The following is a 19,087-nucleotide window of genomic DNA, read 5'->3' as shown; positions in this document are numbered from 1 at the left end:
AAGACTCTTCTCCCCATTAGTAAATAAAATCCATAAACATTGTATTGGAAATGAGAAAAAGAAACTATAATTGGCCAGCCAATCTGGTAATCTAAATTTAGATATGTGTTGAAGAGGCAGTATATTAACTTACCATGCCATAATAATGGTTTATGGGCTTTAAAATTTTACATTAAAGAAAATAAGCAGTGATAACTGATTATAGTGTATTTCTGTGCCAAGAGCAGTCACTCAGCAATAGTCACCTCCTTTTGTGCTTTATTCACAGAGGAAATTGACACTGTCTTCACTAACCCCGCCTTTAATCCCACAAATATTTATTGGGTGTCTTTGTCAGCTCTGTGCTAGGTACAATGGAAAATAAAACAAAGATCTGCCCACAAGGAACTCATGACCAATAATTTATCATGGTTATTCTCCCCACTAAGTAAATAAGGAAACTAAATTATTACAAAAATTGAACTCTGAAGAAGGACAAAAGATTATCTTTCAAGGTTGGTTTTAATACTGTACTTCATAGTTTACAAAGAATGTTCACATATATTGTCTCATTTGATCCTCATAACCACCCGTTAAGAAGATTAATAGTACGCTTAAGGTGACTCAGTAACATGGTCAGGTCACAGAACTTAATAAGAGGGGAGTATGAAAACAAATATAGGGTTTCTGGTACCAGATCCATGCTTTTTCCATTACCTACCCCATGCTTCTCTACTAAAGTAGCACAAAATTTAAGAGTGGTAAAATAATCTATATGGATGGAAAAAAAATTTGTCTGTATTTTTATGTGCCTTCTGATCTGCTCTGCCCTCATGGCTTGGCCATCTATATCAAGGATATCTTTAATATTCACAAATATATCACCAACTGCCTAATCACTATATCAACTTTGCTTTGAATTCAGATAATTTTCTAACATTTCTTTTTGGATGCTATACTTGATTTTTTTCAGTAATAGTCTTTTCCTTTGCGATGAAATAAGATATTCCATCCAGTGATAATGCATTAGCCAACAATGGCTACTTGCCAAGGAATGAGAAACAAGGCACTTCAATAATTTTATGTGGCTCACACGTTTCTTTAGAAAATACCACATAATGATTAAGATCTAATCAGAAGAGGGCAGTCATTAAGCACTGTGTAGTGAGCATATAATGTAGTTTTCTGATCTACGATTCCACTTAATTATCACTCAACAATGGCTGCATCTATTCATGCAACAAATATTTACTCCATACCTAAGATTCCAGGTTCTGTTCTAGGGTCTGAGGAATACAGTGGTGCACGAGAAATTCTTATTCTTAAAGAGCTTACATTCTACTGAAGGAGACCATCAGTAAGCAGAACTATAATTTTGGATAGTGTTGAGTGCTATATTGAAAATGAAAACCATTTTTGGATATTGTGATAGAGTGAGGGGACAGACAACAGATAGGGTGGTCAGAGAAGACTCCTCTGAAGAGAAGACATTTGTTGGAAACCTGAATGATGTGAAGGATTCAGTTATGAGAAGATCTGGGACATTCATTCTGGAGATAACGGACTACAAATGAGGTAAAGAGGTCACTGGGAAGACACTGAGCAAGGGGAAGGGAGGGATTGCTCTGTGTTATAACAGTAGGAGTAGTAGTAGTAACAGTGATAATAATAACAATGATAAATATACTAGCATAACTATAATATTGTTAGGGGTAGTAGCTACTGAGCATTAAATATATGTCAGGCACTGTGCTAAGCGCTTTGTATATGGTTTCTTTTAATCCTCAACATAGAGGATTTATTATTGTCTTCATTTTACAAACAAGGAGCCTGAGGCATAGAAAAGATAAGGACTTTATTATCCAAGGTAACAGAGCTCGGAGTAGCAGGGAATTTTATCAGACTTTCCAAAGCCTGTTCTCTTAACCCCATTGCCCTGTGGCCTCCAGGTATAGTCTTCACATGATTCAAACACTCATTATTAGACTCCCATTTAGCCAGGGACTGAGTGTTGACATGTGGACACCCAGGCCTTCTTTTCAGCCTTCTTCATTTTGGACTTTGTCTTGTTAACATCTTTTTGCTCAGTGGGTAAAAGGTAAAACTTCCTCAAAAGGTAAACGGTAAAATTTCCTCCTGAAAAACCTAATAAGCAACTGTACACACAACTGGGGGTGAAAAGGTGAGGAACCAGGGCGAGGGCTCCAGGAAGAGAGGCTGTCCCCACAATCCCCACCATCTCAGGAAGTAGACTCCCTGCCCTTTGCCATCTCACACTTAAGACAGGCAGCAGTTACCTGGAGGGTAGGAGTGCTTTCCATCCACAATCCACTCTAATAAGGCCTCGATTAATTCAAGATTAACCTTTTCAAAATCCATAACGGACATTGTTTTGATGACTGATTTGCTAACCCCTGAAAGAAAGGTAAAAATCAGGATAGTTACACCTTATTGAAGAAAATATGCCTGGGAACTAAGTGGGTGTCTTGATTTGATTTAATAACACAGATGTTCACATTTAATGTACTGAAATGAACTTTTTTCCTTCAGTCTCTCAGAAAATACAGGCTCACTAGAAGCACTTTTTGCTTGAACAATGACCCAAAGAGCAGGCTCCTGCCCCTGCTGGAAAGGCCGAGAGAAGCAACTTTTAACTTTTCTCTTTCCTTCCCCTTTTATCTATCATATAAAATATATTTTATATATATTTCAGATATATATTATATATATTTATATATTATATAAGTATATTCTCTCTGTATATATATCAAATACATTTGATATATAAATATATCAAATATATTTCAGAAAACCTTTCCAGATTCAATCAACTTGTGAGTCAGATCAGCCAAAAGTCCAGGCAACAGTAACTGTGAAAATCAGTGCACAGAGGCCACAGCTTTACTTTACAACAGTGACTTTACAGCAGCAACTTTATAACAGTGACTTTTAAGTTCCTTGGGAAAATCATAAAAGTTATGAATCTTCCCTGAAAAATACATGTGATTTTAATGGCTTCACCAATACCCCTGAAGTCTACCCATCGACCCTCAGGTTCAGGGTCTACAATCTCCTTCTAATTCATCGGAAGCCTAGTAAAAGACATATTTCCTTGTGTTGTACTATAAGCCTCAGCTCTTTTAAAAACAAACAGCATATGCCTGGGGAGACTAATTCTCTGAAGATGGCTGCCTTTTCTTTTTAGTTCTTTCTAATGACCCATCACCTGAAATAGAGTCTAACTGGAGCAAAATAACTGTAGTTGGTATGAAGGAAGGGAAGTTTTTTACGCTTTGCTGAAAAGCTTGAAGAGAGGCAAAAGCAGTTGCTAAACAATGTTGTTCTGAAGAATGAACCCTATGTTGGTAAAAAATGAAAGAAAGGAAGAAATAAGCTACACAAGCAAAAGTGTGGTTGGGTGTGGATGGCAGAGCAGGAATCATTTTTATTTGCCAAGATTCCAAATAGCCAGACTTTTCAAAAAGGAGAAAGAATCAGCTAACTGAAAAAAAGGGAAACGAAAATCATTTAAAAAAATTTTTTTTTATACTTTGGCAGGTTTTACTAATCATTTATATATTTTAAAAGACTGATTATTATTATTTTTTAACTAGAAAAAGTTTTAAAAATCGAGCTAGGGAACATTGTTTAATTTTCTGAAAGAGAGCACTGAGATCAACTAGATAAAGTCTTTGTTTCATAGGAAAGAGGAGACTCGGAGAAGCTAAGTGATCAATCAGCCCGGCATCATACAGAAGCTAGTGGTAGAGCCAGGTTTCCCAACCTCAAATCCTTAGAAAAGAGTTCTCAGAGGTGCTTTCTGAACTTTGATATCTCGGTGCTTGACATTAGAAAGACCGTGGCTTAGATCCAGTCATAATTCTTAAAGAAAACTCTGGAATTTCAAAAGAGAAACCAAAGAGATTTTCCTGTTAACTAATTTAATAGAATAAGGAAATGGGAATTGTCAGCTGGAATGATGTACAGAAAGAACACATTTGAGTCAGACATTTCCATGAGAATCACAAATCTGCACTTACCAGCTCTGGGCACTATGCTGTGGATTTGTATTCTTATTTAATCTCCTAAATAACGGCATTTTATAGGTAAGGAAACTGAGGAATAGAGAGGATGAGGAACTGGCATATAACTGGTTTTATGAGAGCCTGGGGAGTCGAATCCAGGTCTGTAAGATACATGTCTATGTTCTTAACCTTACTTCTCAGGATGTTGGGAAGATTAAGTGAAATGTTTGGGAGCCACGTATATCTTCCTAAACAGCAGAACAAATGGCTAATGCCCTAATTCCTTTATGATTACCATTTCCCATGCAGGACTGCATCTTTGGTGGAAGGAGAAAAAGGAAAACTCACTTGCCTTTTCTGCTATAGAAGCACAGTAACAGGGGTTGGAGGCTCTTACTCCTTGAAAGGTAAACACCTTTTTTTTTTTTTTTGGAAGGACCAAGAGGAGTTGGGGTGGCAGTCCACAGAAAAGAGAGCAGGAAAGGCAGCTGAGACCTGTCTAGGCTTTAGGAAGAAAGCAAAAGTAGTAACCTTAGGGTTTCTATGGGTTCAGCCCAGCTGAACGTATGGAAGACTATCTAGGAACAAAGCTGCGTGGAGTCCGGCATGGGAGGAGGGAGCACCTAACAACATATATAAAAATGCTCAGCACAGGGTGGGCCCTGAAAAAAGATGTCATTTTCGAGGCCTACTGAAAAATGCTAAAACTAGTGGGTGAAATTTTGAGGATGTTATAGGCTAAATAGTTTCAAATCTCTCTCCACAACTAACTTAATTAACTACAAAGGGAACAAATAGTAACTACACAGAGGAGAAACGTAGGCATCACCTTAACCAGATGATCAGAGTTAATACTGCTAATAATGGGACGAACCAACATCATGTGCCTCCTGATATGATACACTGAGAAGGACTCAACATTGTTTCTGTGGTTTTCTAACCAAAAATGCATTACCTAAAATTAATCATGGGGCAACGTTAGATAAACCCAAACAGAGGGACATTCTACAAAATAACTGGCCCAAACTCCTTAAAAATGTAAATCATAGAAGAAAAATAAAGGCTGGCAAATTTCTCCACATAGAAAGAAACTAAAGACACATGATGACTGAATGCAATATGTAATCTTCGGTTGGGTCCTGTACCACTTAAAAAAATAGCAATAAAGTACATTATTGAAATAATTGACAAAATTAGAATATGGACTGTGGATTAAACAGTAGTACTGTATTAGTGTTAAATGTTTTCATTTTGATCATGTCCTATTGTTTGTTTTTGTTTGGGGCCATGCCGTGCAGCTTGTGGGGTCTTAGTTCCCCGACCAGATATTGAACCCGGGCCCCGGCAGTGAAAGCGGCAGAGTCCTAACCCCTGGACCGCCAGGGAATTCCCATATCCTATTGTTATGTAAGAGGATGTCCTTGTTCTGAGGAAATACATACTGAAATATTATGGGTTAAGGAGCATCATATCTGCAATTTACGCTCAAAACATTCAGGAAAAAAATATATATATGCACCCAGAGCAAACAATAAAGCAAATGAAGCACAATGCTAATAATTGGTGAATCAGGGTAAAGGATATATGAGAGTTCACTGTAGTCTTGCAAATTTTTAACTCTGAATTCGAAATCATATCAAAATGCAAAGTTACAAAACACTCAAGAATATAATTTATATTTTACTACCTCCCAATTTTTCTATAATGAACACATTTACAATCAGGAAAAAACCCACTGGTAAATATGATAACAATTTTAATCTAATATGTATTAGAACTGTTATTTTTCTAAGTTTAAGGTTGTTCTGATGAACTAAAGACAAGGTAACTATGAAACAAGAGCCACGTTTTTCTTCTTCTGGATCATGGCGAGAAAAACTAGTTATCTTTGGCATAATTGTAATATTCCCCCCAGGAAGCACATTACCTTTATAGCGGGCCAGGAGCTGCTTAAAATCTAACTGTTGATCTGGCACGGCATCTTTGGTGGAATCCGGATCGTGGAGGTGCAGGGAGAGGCGCAGGTCCTCCTCCACCTCCTCAAACGCGGTTCTGCTGCGCCTCGCCTTGAGCTTCTCCTTTGACATCTGTTTCATGGAGCGCGCATATGGGCTCCCATCCTGCAACACATACCTGAGGAAAGAAGACAAAGAAATGTGTGGTTGTGCATGCGGGTCTGTTGGTGAGGAATGACACTATTCACCTGTTTTCCGTGCTCATTCAGCAGAATGTTGCTCTGCTTCTGCCCAATTCAAGTGCTATTCTTCCAGCAGTCCAGGATTCTGTCTGCCGTGCCCTATTGCTGGTGGGGAACACACTGGAATGCTTTTGGCTCTGTTTTAAGATAATTCTGGAGGCAGTGAATTTGGAAAAGTGAGAGAAAAAAGACAGGGAAACTAGCTGAAAGATGATTTCCCCAGAGATTCACATTCAGTGGAAGTGGGATTGGGCCCACAAAACAACAATTTTAATAAGCTCTGCAAGTATGCTTACTGCACACTAAAGTTTGAGAGCCACTGTTTCGGGGTTTTTAGCTTGAGAATAGTGTATCATTAAATAATGTAGAATTAGGAAGGGGCTTATTAGGAATGGAAGGAGCAAAGAGAAAGAAAAAATTCTGGGTTGAGTTTAAGGTGTCAGACATCAAAGTTGTTTCCATTCTGGAGCTCAGAGGTCAGGAATGAAAATACCAATCTGGGAGTTCTCAGCACAGGGGTGACAGCTGAAATCACATGAGTCTTAGAGAGCCAAGCAAGAATTTAACAGTGAGAAGAAACAGTGCAAGGATAAAACCCTGGGGAATCTTCAAGGTCAAAGAGTAGGAAGAGGAAGCAGAGCTTTCAGAGGGGAGAAATCTGTTGATATCCAACAGACATTACCACCTTCTATCCGGTACAGAACTTATACACTCATATGTACTGCAAACTCCTTGAAGGCAGAATAATAATGATAATAATAGCTAACATATATAAAGCATTTGATATATGCCAGGCACAGTTCTAAGCCCTTTGCAAGTATTAACTCCAAATATTAATTAATCCTCATAACTCTTGAAGAGGCTACTTTTAATATGCATACTTTACATATGATGAAACTAAGTCACAGAGAGATTAAGCTACTCACCAATGTTACAGTTGCTAAGTAGAGGGATTTAAATACTAGTAGTCTGTCTGCAGAATTAGTACTTTTTTTTTTCCATGTTAAATTCTCCATAGATTTGGTCCATCATTTTTTATTTTTTATTTTTATTTTATTTTATTTTTTTGGCCATGCCACAAAAATCGTGGGATCTTAGTTTCCCCGACCAGGGATTGAACCCAGGGTATACTGCAGTAAAATCGCCGAGTCCTAACCACTGGACCGCCAGGGAATTCCCCATCATTTTTTTTTTTTTTTTTTTTTTGGCGGTACGCGGGCCTCTCACTGCTGTGGCCTCTCCCGTTGCGGAGCACAGGCTCCGAACGCGCAGGCTCAGCGGCCATGGCTCACGGGCCCAGCCGCTCCGCGGCATGTGGGATCTTCCCGGACCGGGGCACAAACCCATGTCCCCTGCATCGGCAGGCAGACTCTCAACCACTGCGCCACCAGGGAAGCCCCCCCATCATTTTTTAAACAGACTTTACTTTTTAAAGCAGTTTTAGGTTCACAGCAATACTGAGCAGAAGGTACAGAGATTCCCCATACACCCCCTGCTCCCTGCCCTACGCATAGCCTCCCCCATTAGCAATATCCCCAACCCGAGTGGTACATTTGTTAAAACTGATGACCTGACATCCATACATCATTATGACCCAAGGTCCTTAGTCTACATTAGGGATTCCTGAGTCAGTACTCTTAATATATAATATTGCCTTTGAATTCAAATAATTTGTATAATAAATATTCGCTGAAAGGAGAAAACAAAATGCTCAAATAGAAAAATTAGAAGAAAAATTAACCCGTTTATTAGTATCCAGGCACACGGAGGTAAAATAGTAATTCTGTTTTCAAGGACTTTCACCAAACTTTAATTAATATCTTCCTTACCTTGTCACAGCAATTGCATCTTCCAGAAAAAATTGATCAACAGGAAATGTACGACCTAGGAAAACAAGAAAATAAAACAGAAAAGTCTCAGAATACCCGTTCAACTATCTTGAAACTGTTTGTATATGTAAAATTGTCTTAAAATGAAGCCTGGCACAGTAAGGTACTATTTACTCTGTGGTCTTACAAGTATTCAGAAAAAGCTTTTCATGATAAAAATGGAAGGAGTAGGTTCTAGTTAGTAAATAAAACAGAAGTGCATAGTTGGAGAGATGATCATTTGCTAATAAGACTTTTTTTAACCTCTTTTTAAAAAAAATCTGTTAAACCTTTTTATCCCCCTCTGCTTCCCTGCAGGGGACCTTTAAACAGTCAACAATTGTATTCTAGATCAAGCATATAATTTCATCTTTAAATCTACTGTCGATATCCTCTACAACTAGAACGAATTATTCACCACTCAGTGTTTCCAAATTGTTCTTTACCAATCAACTGCAGAATGATAAACCAAAGCCCAAGGTGATAAATTAATCCCACAATGAGACTGTGAAAGCACCAAAAGAAGACACAGACTGTCCAATTTCACTTGGTGCCAGAGTGGACCAATATCCAGAAGTTTAGCAGAATACAGCAATGAACAAATATGCTATACACAGATACAACTTTTCCCTTTATGATAGATTACCATTATAAACTCACATTCTGATGTTAAACACAACAGAATGCTAGAAATCCTAATAACCTAGACTTTTTTTTTAAAAGCACATATAAATTGAAATCTCCCAGCAAATGAATATAACATTACCTCTTTAATAATTTCATTATATGGTTATGATTTTATTTGTTACAAACTAATCAATTCTTTTCTAGAAACAGATATAAATATTCATTTATATCTCAAATGAACTTTAAAATAATTATATTTGCTTATTAGGACAATACATATTTAATGATGGATTTTAATCACCTGGTATAGTGATAACTGGGCAGGAATTAAAATATTCTGAAAAGAGCTCAGCGTTTAAAGTTGCACTCATCAGAATAACTTGAAGAGTTGGTCTCTGCAACACAATGTCTTTCAAAACTAGCAGTAAGAAGTCACTAGAGGAAATAAAAGAAACATCTGAGGATCAAAAAAATTTAATACATGAAAATTAATAACCTTTGACATATTTCAAGTAAGTGTAAGACTTATATGAAAAAAATTTATAACTCATAGAAAGATGTGTCATGTTCCTAGATGTGAAGACTTAATGTTGTAAAGATATCAATTTCCCACCAAATAAACTAAATTCAGTGTAGTGCCAATCAAAATACCAACAGCATTCATCATTGCATTTGATAATTCCACTTCTTGATATCTACATGTAGATAAAGAGGTATATACAACGATTTTCATTATAGCATTGTTTGTAAATCAGTGGAAACTACCAAAATGTCTATCAACCAAGAAATGGTTAATTATGACAATATCATCCATTCTAAGGAATAACATGAGGCAGATAAAAGGAATAAAGTAGAGCTCTAGATACAGACATGAAAACATCTCTAAGAGATATTGTTAGTGAAAGAAACCCAAGCTGTAGAACAATATGTACCGCAGAACAGCAATGTCCTATCTGGCCTCCCTGTTTCAGCCCTTGCCCCTCTAAAATCTATTCTCAGTATGGTAGACCAATAATTCTGTGCCAATGTAAATCTGATTGTGCCACTCTTCTGCTCAAAATCCTTCAACGACTTCTTATCAAAGTCCTCACTAACGAGGCCCTATGTGACATGATCTGTACCCTCACTGCTCATTTCCTGTCGCTCTCCCCCTTCATCACTTGGCTCCAGCCACACTGTCCTCCTTGCTGTCTTTGAGACATGGACCCCAGGTCCCTTGCACATGTTATTAATGTGCCTAGAAAGGGCTTCTCCCAGACATTCAAGAGGTAGCTCACTCACTCACTTTCTTTGAGTCTTTACTCAAAATGTACCTTTGCAGCTAGGCCTTCCCTGGCCACCATGTTTAAAATTTCAAATGTTCCCCTCCCTTGCATTTCATATTACCCTTTCTCTTCTTAGCACTTAACAAACATACTTTATATTTTACTTCTTTATCTTGCTTATTGTTGGGCTCTCTCACTAGAATATAAGCTCTATGAGGATGGGGATTTTGGTTATTTTGTTCTACAAGATACTACTCAGTACCTGGAGCACTGCCTGGGATATAGTAGGTGCTCAATAAATGTTTGTTGATTTACTAAGTGAATATATAATTTGTATTAGAAAAAAAAGTTCTGGAAATAAAAGTACCTATTTCTGACAAAGCAAGCATATATGTCAATGTACAGTAGGACATATCACCAATCTGATCACTGTAGTTATCTCTGGGGCAGGGACTGGGAATGGTTTGGGAGTGTTACAGGGGACTTTCACTTTATCTGTGTTGTTTGAATTTTTTTTTTTTTTTTTTTTGGCGGTACACGGGCCTCTCACTGTTGTGGCATCTCCTGTTGCGGAGCACAGCCTCCGGATGCACAGGCTCCGCGGCCTGTGGGATCTTCCCGGACAGGGGCACGAACCCGTGTCCCCTGCATCAGCAGGCGGACTCTCAACCACTGCGCCACCAGGGAAGCCCTTGTTTGAATTTTTAATGAGTATATTCTTGAACTACTTAGTTTTCTTTAATGAGCCAATTTAATTACATTTATGACTATTCTTTTTCTTTTTTAGGGAAAAGGAAAATAATATAACAATAGGTAAATGGTTAAGTAACTTATGGTACATCCACACGTTAGAATTTCCTCATGCAATTATTAGCAATAATTTCAAAGATAGTTCATGCTCTCATATTGAATATTAGACCACATGCAGCACACAACAGTATATAATCCCAATAGTGTTTGTGGAGATACATCTCTCTGCTAACTCCCAATATACTCCCAGAAGAAAACAAAACAAATTGTTAACATGTAATTAGCAATTCTATAAGGGACAGAAATTCTTCTTCTTGACATTTAATATTGCCTAAATGTGTTAGAATAATGTCATTATCTCTATGATCAGAAAATGTATTAAAAATTTTAAACAAATATAACAAAATTTTCTATATTCAACCTTTTATCTTATTTATTTTTTAACTGATCTTGGTTCCTAGATTTTACTTTCTTTTTTTAATCTTTAAATTTTATTTATCTTTTATACAGCAGGTTCTTATTAGTTATCCATCTTATACATATTAGTGTATACATGTCAATCCCAATCTCCCAATTCATCACACCACCACCCCCTATTTTCTGCCTCTTTCAGTCAGAGCTAGCAAATATTCCCCTACTTTTTCTTATAATTTGTGTACTCCATTCCCAAAGACTGGTATTTGTAAATGCTCAAATCTCCCTTCTCCAGTGTGTAATTTATCTTTATTCGGATGTGAAAATACTTTGTTTTTAACTGTTGATATTCTATAGGTCATTAGGTTTTATAAAAATCTCTTTGAGAACATCATTGCAGCCAGGAACCAGATCCAGAGCTATCTTCCAGTTTCACTGAGTTTGTGGAAGTATAAATGTTATGAAACCCAAAGCTACTCTTTATGTTCAAAATTACATTGGATATAATTTCCCCTAAAATTAAAATTTTATTTTTATAATACAATCATTTAAATATTATTAGTTTGGCTGAATGTTTTATTTGATTCCCTCTTTTAGGTTGTTCAGTGATTCTGTTAAAATAAATTATTTCAAATGATCATTTCAAACATTTAGGTGCAAAGTGACATTATTTACCATTTATTTTTTTCCCCACTGTTTTCTGGAGTCTCTACGTAAAGATTATTTGCCCCTCAAAGACTTTCAGTGTTTTCTATATAGCTATTTAAAATTTATTATTGTCTTGTTCTAGGAAATATTTCCTTTTATTTTGATCTATTCTTTTTAAAATTTTTTTGCCACATCACGCCGCTTGCTTGCAGGATCTAAGTTCCCTGACCGGGGATCAAGTCCAGGGCCCCAGCAGTGAAAGCGCTGAGTATTAACCACTGGACCACCATGGAATTCCCTGATATATTCTTTTTATATAAAAATCTTTTTCTTTAGTTTCAAATTTCTTTATATTTCTTAATTACTACTATATTAGTGTATTTATTTCTTCTAACAAATAGTCTTCTGTTTACATGTCTTCCCCGTTCATTTTTTAAAAACTTTTTATCAGCAATAGCTGGGACCTCTTTTCATGTTTGTTTCTTTTTTTTTAGTTTTGCTATGATCTATTTTCTGCTTCTCTGTCAGCCCATCAACTTTACTTAGACTTTCTTCTTCTCAAGATATTAATAATAATATAGTCCTTTTTGGGAAAGCCTCATGATTTGCACAGGATCATCTCTCTTTTTCCCACCACTTTTTTACTACTTTAGAGCATGATCTACACGACAAACTATGATCAATGCCATCTATTTACCTGGCCCTTCATTTTAAAATATTGAGAATTTTGATTTTATACCTTGACCCTTTAATGACTTCTAATTCCATTAAAGTAAAATCCAAATGCTTTATTATTAATGGTGCATAGTCTCCTGCTTTTTTTAGCTGTCACTTTTCCCCTCATTCACTACATACCAGCTGCACACTGGCCTTCCTCCAGTTTTTGGACTCATGAAGCCCTTTACCACTGCAGAGTCCTTGCAAATGCTGACCTTGCCCTCATATATCTCATGAGACTCCTTTTCATACTTCTGTTTTTAATTTAAATGTAATCTCTTCAGAGATATAATCTCTGATTATCTCGTGGCTCTCTCCCCCCAAACACAGCATCCTGTTTATTCCTTTATGGTACTTATTCCAATTTGTAGTTATTTACTTACTTGTTTATTTACCTATTCATTATTTGTTTTTCCTACCAGATCATAAGACATAAAGGGGAAACATATATGTTTGTTCACTGCAGTATCCCCAGCAATTAATAGGCCACTTGGCACTTAATGCAGGCTCAATAAATACATGAATGAATGTCAGGACTGAATGACTGACCAAATGCACAAAGAAGGAAGCACATATTGACCAATCCATCAGCTATAGCATGCATTACATCTGATATTCCTGCTAAGTACAGCACCCAGCTCAGCATGGTGCCTCTTATTAGACGATGTCCCTCTAATAGGATGACTCTTCCAGTGATGAACATGTGCTCTCCTAGCATTTTTCGTGTCACAGACCCTGGAGACCAGGAAGGCAGTTCCTCTTCTCTAACTTAAGCCTTCCCTATGGCAATTACCATTACTAGCTCTAAGGAACTTAACTGGAAGCAGAATAAAATCCTTTCAGCCATGTCTTCATTTGACGTGTGTGTGTATTCATCTGTAAAATCTTTGCCTTACCTTTCTTCTGTCCTCTCATGGACTTCATCAACAATGATATGGGTGATTCCTTGTAGGGCTGTGTCCCCCTCTAGCCTTCTTAGCAGCACTCCTGTGGTGCAGTATAACAGTCTGGTGGCTGAGGACTTACACGTAAAAGGGCATAGAAAGCTTTAATGAACTTTCTGAAAAAAGGAAACACTTTCCTGGCAAAGCCATTTTTAATGGATAGGGATAAAGAATACTGAAAACACCAGCAGTTCTATTTTAATATAAACCAAGAAACTAAATGCATAGTTTCTTGCTGGCAACAACAAAAGCTTTTCTACTTTACATCAAACTTTTAAGACTCGTAGAAAGCATTCAAAAATTATTATAAAACATAAAAATAACAGTGAGTGATGAAATCAATTCTGAATTTGTTCATTCCATATTTGGTTAAATGGATTAAGTCCCAGTTTAGGAACAAAGCAGCACCTACTAGATCACTTCTGCCAATAAAGAATAGAAGGTCTTTACAGAGGAAATTAAGTACAGCCCAGAAAGAGTTTAAACCAAAATATTTCTAAAAGGACTTCAGCCCTATTGAAGTATATATTCCAACTTGCCCAGAACCTTCAGACCCCAAGGGTTCTTTATACTTGAAAATTGTAAATTTCTGTCATCAGGAAATAAGAAAAGCATACAAACCTTGACACTTTCTAACCGGATCTGGTATCCCACAGTCAGACCCACTCTCTCTGCTCTTTCTTTAGCAACGCGTTCGGCGACAGAGATCGCAGAGATTCGTCGGGGTTGGGTACAGATGATGTTAGCCACCTTCTCAGGTGGTCCATTCAGAGAATCATCCAGAATAAACTGTGGAATCTGTGTGGTTTTCCCACATCTGTATGTCAAAACAAATAAGTCCTAAAATAAGAGTTTTCGAGTGCTCTAGTTAACTAAAGAAGCAATCATATCCAATGAGGAAAGTAAGAAGCTAATTAGAATAAAAGTTGTTCAGCTTCATCTATCTTCTAAACCTACCTACTGACTTATTACCTATAGCTGATAACTCCTAGGAATTTGCACTTAGGTTAACAGGGCAATCAAATAATAGTTCACTATTATTTGTAAAACTGGGACTACTGAATAAACATTAGGTTAAGCTCTATAAATGCCTTCAGGAATGTGAACTCTACATGTGAATCCTGAAGAAACAGGAATATTATCTTATGATTATTAAAATAGTTTATATTTTTCCCATTGGTGTGGTATTGCTTTGGCTATACCAAAGTACTGACCGAGGTTTAAAAGATAAGAAACTGGAAGATACAAAGTTACTACTGTATCTGTGAGTCTGGGCACAAATGTAATTATTAAATTGAAGACCCTTGAATACAGAACTAGATTAAGCCTGCAACTTGTCCCTGCCAAATAGGTTTGGATAACATATGGAGAGTGTGGAACAGGAAAAATAATGTACCCTAAGTTGTTCTTAAACAAAAGCTTTAAGGAAATAAGAATAAATTTAGAAAATTCATTTCTGAAGTTTCAAGCTAAATGTTCTGGAACTGTCCTTAACATTTTAAAATGGGCCTTGTTAAAAGCCTTCAGCTAGGCCTTTTGCCTTAAAATTGTCTTAAGGCAGAGGTATACAATATCTATAAATTCCCAAATTTCTGGGCTTCCCTGGTGGCGCAGTGGTTAAGAATCCGCCTGCCAATGCAGGGGACATGGGTTCGTGCCCCGGTCCGGGAAGATCCCACATGCCGCAGAGCGGCTGGGCCCGTGAGCCACAACTACTGAGCCTGCGCGTCTGGAGCCTGTGCTCCGCAACGGGAGAGGCCACGACAGTGAGAGGCCCGTGCACCGCGATGAAGAGTGGCCCCCGCTCACTGCAGCTGGAGAAAGCCCTCGCACAGAAACAAAGACCCAACACTGCCGAAAATAAATATAAAATAAATAATTTTTTTAAAAAAATCCTAAATTTCTGAGTTTTGTTTGTTTTTTTGTAATTTGGCTCTATAGGCTACAGTTGCCACATTATTTGCCTCTGTGAAATATTATTCAATATTTAACAGGAAAAAGCACAAATAACACCAGCAACTGTTTTTTTTTTTTTAAAGTAGAACTGGTGGTGGTAACCAGGGCACACACCGTATCTATAGATGAAAGCTGAATTAGAAATAAATCACATTCTTACCCAGTCATACCACTTATAACAAGCACTTGGTGCTTGCTCAACAGTTTAAGAATGTTTTCTCTTTCTTCCCAAGCAGGGAGTAATTGTCTTTCTTGCAGAATTGACTGGAACTGTCTGGAGGCCTAATAAAATAAAAGATAAGACATCAGTTTGGTTACTTTCAGTCACCTTTCACAAAGCTCTGAATGTGGAATCCCATAGTTAGACCTCCCCTTTCTGCTCTTTCTTCACCAATTTGTTTACAGACAGAAAGTGCAGATGTGTTGGGGGCTGGATGCTGGTGACTTTAGTCAGAAGGCTGTTCCGAGAATCAGCCAGAATAAGCTGTGGGATCTGTGTGGCTTTCCTACATCTGAATGAACTGAAGGATCTTATAAGAGAAATAACCCCTCTTAGCACCTATCCAGCTCTTTCTGTAAGTCTCTATACTAGCACTGTTCAACAGAACTTTCCGTGCTGATGGAAATGTTCTGTTTGCGTGGTCCAACATAGCAACCTCTGGCTACATGTGATTGTTGAGCACTTGAACTGTGATCAGTGCTGTCGAGGACCTGAATGTTTTATTTTATTTAATTTTAATAAATTTAACTTTAAATAGCTACCCATGGCTAGGGGCTACCATACAAGACAGCATAGTTCTACACAGTATCAGATTTTTACCAAAATCACTAACGGTAATAGAACTCACTAAATGGTTCTTTTTTTTTTAACATCTTAAATATATACAATTTTTATCTGTCGAGAATAAATAAATAAAAATAAACTGGTATGGATTTATAGATTTCTTTTTTTTAAATTCCTGGCTTATAATCCAATACTGTACATCCAATACCTACGATATAATCCAATTTATTTTGTTGCTCTCATTATTTCATTTTGGCTATTGGGAGCTTTTCCAGGTTGATTCCTGAGTCCTTCTGACATGCCCTCATCTTTTTTGTTTTGTTTTGTTTTGTTTCTGAATACTCCCTCATTTAAAGGGTTCTTTTTGGCCAATCACCACATCTATGTAACTCAGTTTGACATCTAATGGCCAATGCTATAAACATTGTACTGTAGGTTAAAACTGTGGATGTATTTTTGACTAATGTAAGAAATTTATACTAACATTTATATTAACATACACATTTTCTGCATGTAATTTTATCACCTCTAAACACACTGTTCAAACTGAATGTGTAATTTTTTATTTCCACCATCTTATTATTTATGGTGTGATTTTCTAGTCAATTTGACATTCTATGGGTGTTGCGGTATATATGTACTAGTGTTATATATACTCTGTCAAAAATCAGAATCACAGAACTTTAGAATCGGAAGGGCCTTAGATAGCATCTAATCTAATCCCCAAACTCGTTAAGCAACTCGTCTTTATCCTCCATCCAACTCTGCCCTAATACTTCACTTATGAGTTCTTTTAAAATAATCTTATTTTTACCCCTGAATGGGGTAAAAACAACATGGACTTTGAAAACAGAGAGAATTAGCTTGAAACCCTGTGTTGCCACTTACCAGCTATGTGACCTTGGGCAAATTATTTATCCTGTGAGCCTTTGAAATGGGGTAAGAGTCCCTCCTTCTCCTTCTCCTTTTCTATACTGTGATTTCTAATGTAAATCACAGTACTACTTTTCCTTTCACTTATCAGATTTCTATCATAGTAACAAAGCCACATGATTCTCAGAATATTTGGTATATATGTGTTTCATTTTCATCAGCCATTGGATTTTCCAAAACTATCTGGAACATGCATCCAAGTTTGCTATGGCATGCAGAAACTTTGCCCAATCAGAGTAAAAGAGAGCTGAGAGTATACCATGGAGAGTAGCCAAAGCTTCCTAATTCCCAATCCCTTCATCCATACATTAGGGAGGCAATGCTAGCCATTCTCTCAGAATACCCTACCTGTTTTATTCGGAACTGCTTGCAGATTTTGACATTCTCAGCATGTACTGATTTTGCCTGCCAGTCATATCTTTTGGAAATCTTTTTCTTAAGGTTGACATAGCTTTCATTCTCCACCATAACTGGTGCAGGACCTTCATCCTCATCTGTCTCCTCCTCAGGCTCTGATTCCTTTTCAACTTGAAGGGGATAAAAGGAAACGTTTTCGATATGGAGCCCTTTCTTTAGCAGGGAAAAGTCACTATCTAACAAAGTAACAACAACAAAAAAATCATAAAATGGAGAAAAAGTTAAAGCTTGAATAAAACAAGTTCATTCATTTCCACACTACTACTTCTACTGCTAAAGAACTTAAAATGCATCTCCAAATAAACTTTAATCAAGTGTCAGTGGCTCTGGTTAAATCAAAGTAAAAACAAAGAAAAGGGCTTCCCTGGTGGCGCACTGGTTGAGAGTCCGCCTGCCGATGCAGGGGACACGGGTTTGTGCCCCGGTCTGGGAAGATCCCACATGCCGCGGAGCGGCTGGGCCCGTGAGCCGTGGCCGCTGAGCCTGCGCGTCCAGAGCCTGTGCTCCGCAACGGAAGAGGCCACAACAGTGAGAGGCCCGCGTACCGCAAAAAAAAAAAACCAAAAAACAAAAAAGAAAATCATGCCCTGCCTTGTTAATCCAGTAGACTCTGTACATTCAGAAATTAACTGAAAGTTTCAAATATTTGCAAGTGTACCTACAATTCCATGACACAAAATAACCCAAATGTCTATCATATGATGAATCAATAAATGAAATGTGGTATGTCCATATAATGGAATAGTATTCAGTAATAAAAAGGAATGAAGTACTGATACATGCTACAACATGGATGAACCTTGAAAACATTATGCTAAGTGAAAGAAGCCAATCACAAAAAGCCACATATTTACTATATGATTCCATCTCCATGAAATGTCCAGAAAAGGCAAATCCACAGAGACAGAATATAGACTCACGGTTGTTAGGGGTTGGGGGAAGGGAGAAATGAGGAGTGACTTGCTAACAGGTGCAGAGTTTCTTTCTGGGGTGATGAAAACGTTCCAGAGTTAGACAGTGGTCATGGCTGCACAACTCTGTTAATATACTAAAAACCACTGAATTGTACACTTCAAAAGAGTAAATTTTATGGTGTGTAAATTATATCTTAATAAAGCGGTTATCTTAAAAAAAAAGTTCACCGACACACAGTTTGTCATTTCTTGAGGAATACATCTGAGTGCTAGAACTCGCGGCAGGCTGGGAGCGAGTCAAGGGGCCAGTGAGGGAACCTAGCCAGCTGTCCGGCATCCACATCTCGGTGCAGTTTCACTGTTCTCTACCTGTTGACATTTACCTAGGAACTCCTGGGAAATAATAAAACTTGCTGCTCTGAAAGAGAGGTGGCAAAAAATAAGAGAGATCCTACGGTGAACTTTGAAAGGGGGGTTACTTGTGATGTAAGACTCTGCATGGCACACTCGGATCTGGAGGAAGCCAGAGGCTCGTACAAACATTTCTCTATTTGAGGATTTAGGGACCCATAAAGAGAGACATCCCCTAATGACTTTTGGGGGTCTAGCATACTAAAAGCAGGAGGGTATGGATGGTGGTATAGAAAGA

General features: G+C 37.5%; 1 protein-coding gene across 7 annotated transcripts in view; it reads right to left on the bottom strand.

Moving 5' to 3' along the window:
* The window catches only part of DHX57 (DExH-box helicase 57), a 57,045-nt gene that overhangs the window by 20,410 nt on the left and 17,548 nt on the right, over nucleotides 1-19,087 (bottom strand). For 6 of the 7 annotated variants that reach the window (XM_067703207.1, XM_067703211.1, XM_067703210.1 and 3 more), the window contains exons 6-13: nucleotides 17,456-17,700; nucleotides 15,551-15,672; nucleotides 14,056-14,251; nucleotides 13,387-13,511; nucleotides 8,998-9,131; nucleotides 8,031-8,085; nucleotides 5,932-6,137; nucleotides 2,277-2,393 (exon numbers count right to left, since the gene is read on the bottom strand). In XM_067703207.1, the coding sequence (XP_067559308.1) occupies nucleotides 2,277-2,393; nucleotides 5,932-6,137; nucleotides 8,031-8,085; nucleotides 8,998-9,131; nucleotides 13,387-13,511; nucleotides 14,056-14,251; nucleotides 15,551-15,672; nucleotides 17,456-17,700 (1,200 nt within the window). The remainder of the gene's footprint in view (nucleotides 1-2,276; nucleotides 2,394-5,931; nucleotides 6,138-8,030; nucleotides 8,086-8,997; nucleotides 9,132-13,386; nucleotides 13,512-14,055; nucleotides 14,252-15,550; nucleotides 15,673-17,455; nucleotides 17,701-19,087) is intronic. The other variant, XM_067703209.1, reaches the window with a different exon arrangement.

This window comes from Pseudorca crassidens, chromosome 14 (assembly GCF_039906515.1).
Source record: "Pseudorca crassidens isolate mPseCra1 chromosome 14, mPseCra1.hap1, whole genome shotgun sequence".
NCBI lineage: Eukaryota > Metazoa > Chordata > Mammalia > Artiodactyla > Delphinidae > Pseudorca > Pseudorca crassidens.
The sequence above is the reverse complement of the archived record's forward strand: the minus strand, read 5'-3'. Positions and strand labels throughout refer to the sequence as shown.